The 12,682-nt window shown below is 39.8% G+C and overlaps 1 protein-coding gene across 1 annotated transcript in view; it reads right to left on the reverse strand.

Annotated features, from left to right (window-relative positions):
- Positions 1-12,682, reverse strand: part of LOC149281324 (peroxisome proliferator-activated receptor gamma coactivator 1-alpha-like) — a 38,799-nt gene that overhangs the window by 12,701 nt on the left and 13,416 nt on the right. The window contains exons 3-7 of the mRNA XM_089499417.1: positions 6,133-6,327; positions 4,449-4,571; positions 2,847-3,048; positions 1,510-1,555; positions 1,327-1,400 (exon numbers count right to left, since the gene is read on the reverse strand). Of these exons, the coding sequence (XP_089355543.1) occupies positions 1,327-1,400; positions 1,510-1,555; positions 2,847-3,048; positions 4,449-4,571; positions 6,133-6,327 (640 nt within the window). The remainder of the gene's footprint in view (positions 1-1,326; positions 1,401-1,509; positions 1,556-2,846; positions 3,049-4,448; positions 4,572-6,132; positions 6,328-12,682) is intronic.

A 12,682-nucleotide genomic window follows, 5' to 3' on the forward strand; every position in this document is an offset into this window, starting at 1 on the left:
TACATGCCCGAAGATGAAATATGTTCCCGTCTCTCGGAGACACCTGTTTCACTGGTCTAACAATCCCAACAGCCTCCTTAATAACCCCACCAGCCACCATACTGTCAAAGTTCACCGAAAGAAAGCAAGAGAGATCAAAGCCTGCAATCCAAACGCTGATCAGGCTGATTGACAGAGTGCCGATGATCAGATATTATCTACATTCTAATAGCTGACCCTTAAAGGTAATGACGTTACGTTGCTGAAAAATGTGACTTAATCAGAAGTTCAAATGCCAAAGTCTGGTTAGCGCCTTGAAACAAAAACGGTCTAACGTTACATGATCATCCAAAACATATCCCGATGGATGCATCATAGACTGGAAAATGCAGCGAGACAATGGCTGCCCAGAGCCGCAGCGCACCGGGTGGAAGGAACTCATTCCGTGTTATTAATGTGAACAGCCTTGCCTATCATTAGCCTTAACCACACTAGTACTCTTCACTATTATTAAACACAAACTCTTATGCAAAAAGTGTGAACAATGTAACACAGAGTATCCCAGGGGGGTTAATTGGACATTTTCTACACGCTGACACAATACAATAATACATTGAAAGGGACACAGATTCACATCTACGGCTTATAGAAAGAACGGCTTTTTTTTTATTTTTGATGTGCCTCACGTATCACTTATTACAGGGACAGTAATGTCCCATACAGTTCCTCCAATGAAGAATGTTCATTAAAATACTTTGGAAGTACTTTCAAATTAAATGTAAATAATACTAGATATCACTTACCTTAAGAAGAAGCACTCTGTGCTGTTTGTAACTGTTTTTGCTGCTTAAAGCTGGCAATTACTTGCGAGAAATCACTCCATGGGAATGCTTTCTGCACATGCGTTTGGGGGTCTCATTAGACTCCCTGGAACCCCCACACGAGTCAATGCTCAACCGAATGCAAGCAACAGAGCTGGGGGGACACAGTGCAAACTTGCACTGGAAACACAATGAATTCTATGCATATAATGGCTCAAGCGTCCCTTTAAGGGTTAAATAAAAAATGTTATTTGCACGGTTTAAGTACTTTAAAGATAATGCTAGTTTCTTTATGCTTGAAGTTATATTTTTCTAGCCCCTTACCCTACAGAGTGTAAAACAGTAAAGTGTGACAGAGGTCACCATTCTCAGGAGCCATCAATCGTTCCAACCATTCCATGCAGGAATCATTCGGTTTGTTACTATACATAGTATAACAAAACAAGCCATTAGTTAGGATTAATAATGTGAAATGGTTTATGAATTCAGGTTTCCCTTTGATCAAACATTTGGCTACTACGCTCACCTGCAGTTCCAGAGAGCTCCACACTTAGGGTTCGTTCAATAGTCTTGCTCTCAAATGGGGAACCCTTGGGATCACTGGAAGACAGCGCATATTTATAAAAACAAGCTGAAATGGAGCTATTGTAGCCAAGACCAGAAGACACCCAACCCTTGTAAATACAGATTGTCAGCGTTTAATACTTACTTTGGTGATTCAGGCGTCAAAGGGAGTGACAGGCTTGTCGTCTTGGCTGCAAGTCAAAAGTGAGAAGAAAAAAAAAAAAAAAAAAAGATACTTTAGAAACCGCACAGAACAAATTGGTTATATTTATCGGATAAAAACTGCATGGTAACAAACGTTCTGGAGTCCCTAGGGTGTTGGTATCATGGGAGAAGGTGGCCAAGCAGCTCGGCTTAGAACTTCTCAAAGTAACACTAGGGGAAGGAGCGATCTATTTTTAAAAACTAAGATAATAAATAATAAAAATAATAATAATAAATGATCCACGTGTTTGTTTGAATTCAAAATGCTACTGTATGTAACTCTGAGTATCAGAGAAGAGTATCCCAGAGGCTTACGCCTCAGCCTGTATTTACATTTGGAATCACACCAGAGGTCACGCTGCATCTCTGTACCCCACGCCGAATGTAAACGCAGCCTTTTATAATGCCCTCCTGGAATCAGTATAGATTAACCAACAGTAGTAATAGGAACCGATAATACGACGGGCACCGTGGAGCGTTATAACACATCGGCCCCAACCACCTGTACTCAAAGTGATAAACAGCAAAGCATACGAGTCGGTCACATCTTCCCGGCTGTCGTAGAGTTAAATGGCTGGATACTGATCTTTGTTCCAGGAAAGATTACCGGTGGCAAAATCCTCTGAAAACCACCCTCCCCCCATCCCCCGTTCTTTTGTTATCACAGCATTGCAATAAGGAATATATGATTTGATGCAAATCTCTTATGTCTTCTATTGCGTGTTTTTTTTTTCTTTTTCTTGAGATTCCAGACATGTTAGCACATTAGCCCCAGGATAGAGACTCATATGGCACTTTATGCATGATGATGATCAGCGCTTTTTAGCAGCGTTAGCTCGGACTACGACAGCTAGTATCCGCTGTTTGTTAATAAAATGGGAAAGATATGAGCGGCATGTATATTCTCCTTTATAACCCTACTACTGCACTTATTTCTCCGTGTCCCCCTTTTCAGGAACAGCCCCCCGATGAAGGTTCCTGCTCTCGGCTACCTAGTTGTCCTTGAAGCCTACGCGAAACTACACTTGCATTTACCTAAAATTCTATTCCACCGAAAGGCTTTAAAACGCCCGTCTGTTAGCAGTACATAGGAGTTCGTTCTAAATAGATGGCGGCGGCACAGAACAACATGAAAATTCTGCATACGAAATAGCTCACGGGGTGCATGAGTTATGCGACCGGGACAGAAAAGCGAACAGACGACCAATTTGAATAAACAAAGTCTGCTTTGAATCGACCCGGAGGATGGGCGCGTAGAAAAAAAAATCCCCAAGCTACCTTGAATATGTGGCTGAGGATGCAGATAGGGTTTCTTTTTGGTGCTGCATTTGTCGAGCTTGCTGTTACTCCGGCTCTCCGACGCTCTGGTCTGAGGAATGTCATCATTTGCAGTCAGGTACTTAAGAAGCTCCGAGCAGGGACGCCTTTGTGCCTTCTGCTGACAAATGCTCTTCGGTTTATTGCTCCATGAGTTCTCGGTCTTAAAAAAATAAAATAAAAAAAATATTGGGCAAAAAAAAAAAAAGAAAAATGATTAAAAAAAAAAAAAATGAAAAAATGGGGGGGAATACACATGATAAAATGAAATATTCCCTTTTTTATTATTGTTTTTCACAATATGTACACTAGGTTTGGGATCTATGAATAATTGTTTGCAGAACAAGGAAAGAAAATTACATTTAAAATTCCCTAATGCTACTTACACGGAGCTTTATTTCATTTCTCCAGCGCTCCAGTTTTACTCGCGGAAACATAACAATACCTAATCTTGCATTATCAGCTCTCACTGAGAACAGTACATGTTTACAACGAGTTAAGTAACCTCAGGCTTTTCAGTCAACTTTTTATGCCTATTCCTACAATATTTGTAAATCCTTACACTACCAACAAGATATCGTTTCTGGCTAAACATGCTGTGAGTTATAAGGTTGTTATATGTAACTCGAAAACCTACGACGGTTGCGTAAAAGTGAGCCACGTTCCTCTTCTTCATCTTATCTTTACTTACATGGTGCCAACAATGTATGGATACATTCAAATGTTATGGCAAAACTATATGCCAATGTATTGGGTAATCTGGAACTTGCTCATACCCTCTTGAACGGCTATACACCCATCACTTCTTGGGATACTGTTTGACTGAGCATTATAGGAGTGGTTAACCATAGGAATACCGATGATTGCATTTAAAGACCTGTTATTAGTTAACTATTCCAAGGCAAGAATTTACAGCATCAGTAGCATCACATATTCAGTGATAGAGTGTTTGTTTCCCCGCCAGACAACCCACACACCAACACTGAACTGAAAGCTTCATTTATCCATGTGATGAGAAGCCGAGGGCTCATTATTTAACCCCACTAACAGTTAAAAGGATGCCAGCTCTCATTGCAATCAACAGCACCCTGGCTACAGAGACTTCCCGAAGCCTCGCAGGTACATAGCAAGTGAGATAACAATTCTGTCTCTTGGAATTACTCAACTTGTGTCTACCGAGGAAAAGAAAACGGGCCAATAGCCAGTTTCTACAGCCACGCCGGTGTCACGAATGCAGCTGTACCGGGAACCAAACATGGACCATACCATGTTTACTGTAGTATCTCCAAACAGGTAACATTGTTTACTATACACTAACGCTCCGGGACCTTATTGAGCAAAGGCCTTCTGCTGTAAATAATTCTGAACTTGTGTATGAACAGACAGTACATGGCACCGTTTAACCTCTTAGGTGCCAGGCGTGAGGGACGCACTGAAAGCTTTATACGGAAGTCGTCTCTCTCGGCACTCTGGCTGGGAAAGCGTTAAATCTGCACCAGTCAATGTTTGTTTACTTTGATTTCTGTGCTTTTGAGCTTGATCACAAAGACAAAAAGTTTGTACCTTAACAACCGCAGAGCTTGTTCTGATCCTCTGATTAAGGTTGGCATGGTTCTGCGTAGTGAGACCAATGCATTCATTATAAATCAGCTGAGCGTTAGCTGGAGCCAGTAAGAGCTTCTTAAGCTGAAAACACATGGAAGGGAGGCACGGTTATGAATCGCAGGAGAACACAATCGCTAATTTATACACTGCCACATTAGTTAGTAGCATGATTAACTAAAGTTCTTAAAAAATGATAATAACAATAATAAGCCCCAATCTTTAACCAGATAACAAGACGTCGAGGATTTTCACATCAGGTCAAGCAGCAATTTTTGCTCACGAGTGGGCACACAAAAGGCACACATAAGACAGGCAGCAGTTATTATGGATGCAGCATACGCAAAGCAAAAACCCCAGAAACATTACAAATTAGTGATTTAAAAGGCTGTCATTCTTAAAGCGTTAATTACTGTCCGCACAAAGTGGGCCCAAAAGTCACCTTTGAAAGCAGATGACATAACCTCTTTTTTCAGAGTTTGGTTGAAAGTGGAGGACAGAAACATGGTTCCATTTTCTTAAAATCATTTAACGCTTTCATTGCCACGCTGCTAATGTTGGACGGAACATGGCTTTCTGCAAACATCTGAACGAAGCACTGATGCGCGTCTACGGGCTGCTTTACTGCATTACACTACAAAGGGACGGCAGAAGCCTTGGGCGCCATGTTCCATGCATTGGATATTTGGTGCCGCCATCTTTATAACACCAGATGGACTGGTGAAAAAAAAAATACTTTTCAAAAAGTCCTTTTTTATGGCGGTATAACCTTTATCTCTACTTTTCATGTCACCCTTTTAAATCAGTTATCGGTATACATTTTGAAGCGCTAAATTTTTTGCAATCATCATCTCATCAACACGCGTACAAATTAAGAATCGGCTGTGGGTAGAAAGACTTGCAGCGTTAGATCCTGTTCTACGATTGACTATCAACAGTAACATGAGCAGACGCCAAGTGGAAGTGCACAGGGTGCCGTCATTTACAGCCGTGTGTAGCCCGGAGCAGATGAGTTACATACACATCGATTTAAGCGGCTTTACGGTAACGGAGAGCAAGATAGCAGCCCGGCGCTAACAAGTATAGCTCGTCTGAAAGTGCTTGCGCTGGAAATTCAAGGTTTCATTGTAAGCAGTGCCATAAAAGTGACAGATTTTTGGTGATAAAGCCCGCTCCAAAAAAACATTATGAATTACTTAAAAAGGATTCATGCACGAGAGAAATTTAGATGCATTGAACTGGTTTACTGGGGAAGTATCATAAAAAAAACATGCAGAACGTATGTTATTATTATGAATAATGGGTTCTTATATGCACAAAGGCACCATCGCCATTTAAAAGCCCCAAATCAGTCCAGTAATACTAGAGAAAACTGAGAGTAGGGAAGCAATCATCCTCGGAAGGAACGATATGCAGATGTGTTTTTTTTTACAATGCTGCTACTCCCACATTAATTTCATTAGTAAAGTGGTGGAAACGATACCTCCCCTTTAATGCTCACAGCTGACATATATATATATATATATATTTATTTTATTTTCTACCTAAAGGTAAAGTCCAAACCTTACTTCGACTACATCATACCCATGCAGCGGGTAGCCAGAAGCACATCCAATTCCCGTTAAACAGTAGGAAGGTTTCTTACTAGTGACGGCTCTTCTGCCTCCTGACTTGGAGGGGTGCCGTCAGGCATAGAGGAAAGGCTAGGATCATGTTCATTGGTCACATCCCCATCTGTCAGTGCATCAAATGAAGGCAATCCATCCTCATCCACCGGAAGGCTGTCCAATGTCTCTGTAAGAACGGCTAGCAAATTCTCTTCGTTCTCTTCATCTATCTTCTACAAGAAAGAAAGAACAGAAGGTGATATAGTAAGCTGGGATCAGTCTGCTCGTAGTAAATGTATATTAAGAACGTGGGTGCAAAGCTATGGCTTATCATCATCATCAGCATTATGTAAAGGTCCTGCTCCAATGGAAGATGTCCAAACTCAACATTTCCCCCAAACTACCATGTAGTAGGTACCAACTTTATCTGACTTAGTGGTGTAGGGTATACAGTGTACTTTGACAACAATAGACCTTGAGCTAAATCGCCATATCACAAGTGATTTCTACAAGTAACACGACAACATTTCCACCAAGACGCCATGCGTGATGCCCAGCCAGAAGGCACATGCCCCATCCTGGGCCATCATGAAAGTTACCTACTTAGCTAACATGGCACGTTCCATATTTTGGCAGAATAACACTAAATGTATACATTGGTTGCGTCTTTCACCAAAAGTGACTCCACAAATGGTGCCATTGATGTTATTATATTATTATTAAATATCCAATAATTATATATTTAAGGTCAAAAGTTGATTTATTAAGACTTATACACCCAATTTGAATGTAAACTCACAATAAGAGTTGGTGAAACTCTATGGAGCAGCACAGATGTCTGTATTCCGCACCGAGGTAATGAATGCGTAATATTGGTCATTAGACGTTTCACTGTAACAGGAAAGCTGGCAAAGCTGCGGCTGACATATCCGTGGGCACGGGTCTCCAACGTAGCAGACTCAATTAGTTTTGTACAAGTTTTCAGCAATCAAACACCCAGGAGAACGCAACGCATGTAACAAAGATGACTCCGCAAAACAATTAATGTCACATTATATTACTGCCTGTGTCCCAATTTACACAGCAAATAAATCAACGTCGCAATAAATGAAGCACACTTGCCTACAAACACATGTCTGTTCCAAACTGACATGGCAGCAGAACCCATTACTTACTAAAATGACTCGGCAAGGTAACCTTTGGAATTATTATTTTTTTTGACTATGCTATTACTTCTAATTATCCCAAATTGCTATTTAAATAGAAATAAATTTACGAGCTAGTGAGGGACGGATGTGCGCTAATTTCTGAAAAACAAATTCAGCAAAAGGTGGGGAAAGGAAACAGAGCTAATAACTCTTTACAAAGAAGCAACTATAAACTAGGGGAAATGGGACCATTAGATGATGCTCCATCTGCTAACCCATAGGTGACAACCTAGAGTACTTGCAGCTAAGTTCAAAATACTTTTAGTTTCTGGATCGTTGGATTTCTTTTTCAACCAAAGCTGGAGGGTCACAGGTTTCAGGTCAATGACTTTGCTGAAGAAATGGTTCATGGTATACGGTAATTCAGAACAACGTGCCGAAGACAATTCGTTTGGAAGCCAGGCACTGAATTATTTTGGATCTAAAGCACACGTGATATGTCACACAAAAAGTTCATTTGTACAATAAAGCAAATGTAATGTGTTCCTGAAAACCTAGTAAAATAGTAAATGGCAAAATGTAATGAAAATAGAAAATACACATAATACATAAAAATGTATATTTTTATCAATAGTGGGCGAGAACAGTCTGACGGTAAAATCTCCAGGACCAATGAGATCTCACAGCTCCCAAAGTGAAAAATGAGTGTAAAAAAGTCACAAGATTAGTAAAATCGTATCAATGTATTGTCCTAGTTTATCGAAACAATGCCGCTATTGTATGCAAAGTACGTATGATGGCTCTAGTGTCTAACAATTTGCATTTACTTGCACACAAAAACATTTGATGCACTTCCAATTTTCCCCACTACCCATCTTATTGAGCCATTCGCTGCGTTCTAATGCGACACATTCCACGACAAGAAGGTTTGGACAAAATGTATTTCTCTTAAATACCCTATTATGACCTACAAGACAAATCTTTAATCTTTATTTTCTAAGCATAAAACATAAATAACACTTTTTTTTAATTGGGGGATGTGAAGTCTCCAGTTTTCAGCATTTCCTACATTTTAGAATTACATTTTTCTATAAGATTTCAGCCTACAGATTTTGTGTGTGTGTGTATGTATCAATGACTGGATGAATGGCTTAGAAGTGGGACACGAAGACTCTGCGTTCAGGGGCACACCAGTGCAGATTTTGGGATCCTCTTCACTCTTTCGATAAGGAGTAGAGGACATTCGTTTTGAAGCTTGAGTTCCCTTTTGTTTCTGTAATCATGGTAACTATAGATGTATTTTTAGGCGGCAATGAGTAATGACCCACGGAGCGCCCACAATAGACCTGTAAGTATTTACGGCAGAGCAGTGATTACCCAACACATTTTTCAGAAGGCGCTTTAAATGAGTTCTCATCCGAGGTGGAAACGAGCTTCATGGCAATGCCAGATGAGTTTTACACCGGCTGTAAATTAGATTCTTTACATGGGAATGGAGGCAGCCAGTAATTAATTTCCCTCTACTGATCACTGGAGGACATGCAACTCATTGACAGAATATGAAAGTGGACCCTCCAGCGGTGAGTGGAACTGGTTTCCAAAACCCATTAAGACACGAGCCGTTTCAAAGACCATGCGGCGGAACACAACGCAATACTCGATTTTTATGTAGGCTCAATGATGAACGCTGCCGTGTAATCAGTCCAAATCCCAACAAAACTAAAAAGACATGTCTCTCAATGCCATATCCAATATATTTATTATCAATTATTTATAGAGCACCACTATGTATAACAGGGTACAAATAATTGTTTCGCGCATCCCAAATCATCATGAAATATCTATTGCTTCTAGATTAATTTTCTTGTAGCTGAGTGTTCTACGTACTCAAATATATTTTAATATTTTATCAGAGGGCATTTTTTTGTATATAAATTCAAAACCTCTGTGGTTGTACAACAAATAGTATATAAATAGACATGCCTGCGATAGGTAAGGCAGCTTAGGAAAAAAATGGCTTTGAGGACAAGAGAATTGGATAAAATATATTGGTTTCATTCTAAATAATAGATTAGGAAGTCAATCCACTCACATCCTTTCATATGAATTAGACTGCTTGGCTTTGGCAAATATAGAAAAAAAAAATCTCCATCCTTTACAGCTTTTCACGTGTGTTCAATAGCTTTATGGTGTCAGACATTTGCATCCACTTATCCTTCGAGGTCTGCCTTCAGAATATGAGTCTTGGAGACAAACAGTGAAATATGGTCCCTATAAAGCTGTTCCTTGGGGACAATGCTATAAAAAGAGATTCAGAAAGAACTGAAATGAAATATAGAAGATGTCAGATGAAGTTATTGACATAGAGATGAATAACAGGAGTTATGATTTTAGGTCTCAGGTACTGCTTGCCAGACAGATGGTTCATCAAAGCAGCTGATGCTAAAACCGCATTCTCAGTACTGGGATCAGTGACAGTCCGTATTTATGAATCAGGCCCGGTAGGAATAGAGGGATATGGGACAAGGGACATGACAGAGGTAGGAAATCAATAGACGGCTTTATGTCAGCCGATGCATTAGTTAATTGGTGAATACTAAAAAAACATAGCAATGCATATCGAGCTCTAGACCACAAACAAGGAGGACCTTCACATAGTCCTCAACTGGAAGGGGAAATGGTCTTACATCACGTGCACGTGTCAAAACATTCTAAAAAAAATTCTGAAAATACATATATTTGCCGGCCAATGGAACTCCAGTGCCTACTGCCGAACATCTTTAATACCAAGAAATGGTATATGTCTGTACATGTCCTAAAGAGGCTCCATCTCATTCAAGATAAAATCATAATTGAATCCTGCACCGATAACCATTTGCCTCTCATGTTATTATTTTTCTTTAATGTTATTCAGATTTATAGTTTCCAGCTCTGACATCACATTAGCCTCCAACATGGGCAAAGCCGTGACACATCATAAAAATTTTTCCATTTCCCATGATCTATCAAAGAACACAGAAATCCATCTAAAAGCCCCAAAAGAAGGTTTTCACGCACTTTTTGTTTAGAAGAGCGGCGGAAGTGATTGGTTTTATTGGTATTTAATTGTAAAAATTGTGATGTTGTGCATAGGTGCAAAACCTGAGAACTGGCAATTATCTAACAATATAATATCGCTTGAACTATATAGCCACATTTAGAATGACTTTTTTTTAAGAGCTGCTCTTTACTTTGTGAACAAATACCATGGAGAGCATTTTCTGTGACATAACAAAGGCTTGGTGACCCACGTCCAGACGTATACATCCTAGCGCTATTCTACTCCGTGTACAAAAACCTTGTCAACATAAAAAATGGGCACCATAAAATCACATTGGATTTACAGAGATGTCTCCCACTGGATGCAGGTCACCTTGTAGCTTCTAGACCCAAGAGGCCTGTAGGCCAAATACAGCTGGAAGGAAGTAATCAAACACATACAGCTTTCCAAATATCTCATTACTGTTTGTTAAAAGGTCTATGTAAAGGTTAGTCGGCCTGATGTGACGGATTTGTTTTGTAGGGTTACATAGGTTATTCAAAAGTATTTGAGGTTCGCCAATAGTTTGTCTTACAAGAGCAGTTCTGCTCAACGGATATATGAATTTTTTTTTATCATTTACACCTAATCTTAAAAAACTGTCCATTAAACGTCATAGAAAACTGATTAGACTAGCACTCCAACAGAAGTTTTATCACCGTCACAAAGAATTTTTAAGCTTTGCCACAATGGCCACAAAGAACCATTCACCTTTTTTTTAAGTCAATTAGCGATTAGAATTTTCTTGTGTAAACTTCATATCTTGTTCGTCCTTGACACTTGCCATGTTTTATTGTAAACGAAAAAAAAAAGAAAAAAGAAAGAAATCTCTAGGAACCGGCTATCGCAAAGCTAACTGAATTTACAAACCACCGATAAGATATTGTTCTTCTGGTGCCAGAGAGTTTGGTTGTAGTCCCAATATGAAAAATTTATGGTAATTGAAACCAGTGAATCTTTAGAAATGCAGTCAATTTGATTCAGTATCAAAAGGTCACTCTTTTCAATTTCTACTTGATGCTGAGAGCAATATTGAGAAAACACCTGAAAGCAAATGATCTTATCAGTCTCCAGCCCTTAACATTTACTGACTGCGTAAAGTAATTTGCTGATTAGTAAATAAATGCATTACCTACAGCCAGATGATTTCTGCGAGATTGGGATCACCAAGGGTAGGATGTCTCAACAAAACAACTTGACTTTGGAAAAGTATTAATGAATACTGCATTTTTGCCACCAGATTATCAAATACTGTTGAATAATTGAATTATCATATGTGTTTAAAAAAAAAGTCAGGACATTCTCCAGACAAGGACTACATCAGCCATTTTCTAGGGTACCAATCACAACCCCCCCCCCATGTTGCCAACCAGTCGTTGTAAAGCGCTGGCCTACAGTGCATCCCTTCCAACAGTCCCAGTTTACATTGGATAGTCCTGGTTTTCAGGCACATTCCTGCTTCCCCGTTTAGCTGCCCCACTGTCCCACTTTTGCGACACGATGGGAGGATTGGCCGGCTTGGGGAGATGCTCATCTTTGTTCCATTTCGGCTTCCATGTGATATCCTTGCAACGTGAGTGCATCACATAACGGTAGAACCAATGATTTTGATGATTGCACATGGCATGGATCAGAGAGGTGGACCTTTGCGCCCAATGTCTTCTAAAATGGTCCTCAATCCCATAATGTGTTATGAACCAGTATTAGTATAAAGCAGATTCCATTCACAGAATGTTTAAGCTCAGCATAAACCATGCATTAAACTATTTCACTCATTGGGTGACCTTCATACGTATATTTACACTGTGTGATTTCAGTGTAGACAAACACACGCGTACACACAATCTACGGTGATACGCACACGCTTTGCAAATCATGCGCGGAAATGCAGATTCCAGTTTCATATTATTTAAGGGGTTTTTTTGGGTTTGTTTTTTAAATTCCTGTACCTTTCCGATAACAGTTTGGCCAAGCCCTCCGTCAGCTACAAGGCTGTGTGCCAGCTTATTGCTTTCCCACACTAGAACTGTCAGGATTCCACAAGGCAGTAGACTTCTACAAAGCAAATCCGAGAGGTGGACGAAATTGTTTAATAACTGTGAGACTCACTGACTCTCAGAACCTGGCAGGATTTGGGACATGATGACTGCGGTATGATTGCACACGGAAGAGAAACAATAAACATACAAAACATGGAAAATTACAATATTACAGAATGGCGAAACATGGGATACAAAATAATAATGGATATTTATTCCAAAATTAGTTATGTCCCGATAAGAGGATGACATGAAATAAATATATTCAACGCATTACATTTTAACACAAAGTTCATGGCCCAGCTTGGCACGTATAGGAGTC

Source organism: Sceloporus occidentalis, unplaced genomic scaffold (assembly GCF_023333645.1).
Source record: "Sceloporus occidentalis isolate IW3139 unplaced genomic scaffold, rSceOcc1.0.p SCAF_135, whole genome shotgun sequence".
Lineage (NCBI taxonomy): Eukaryota > Metazoa > Chordata > Lepidosauria > Squamata > Phrynosomatidae > Sceloporus > Sceloporus occidentalis.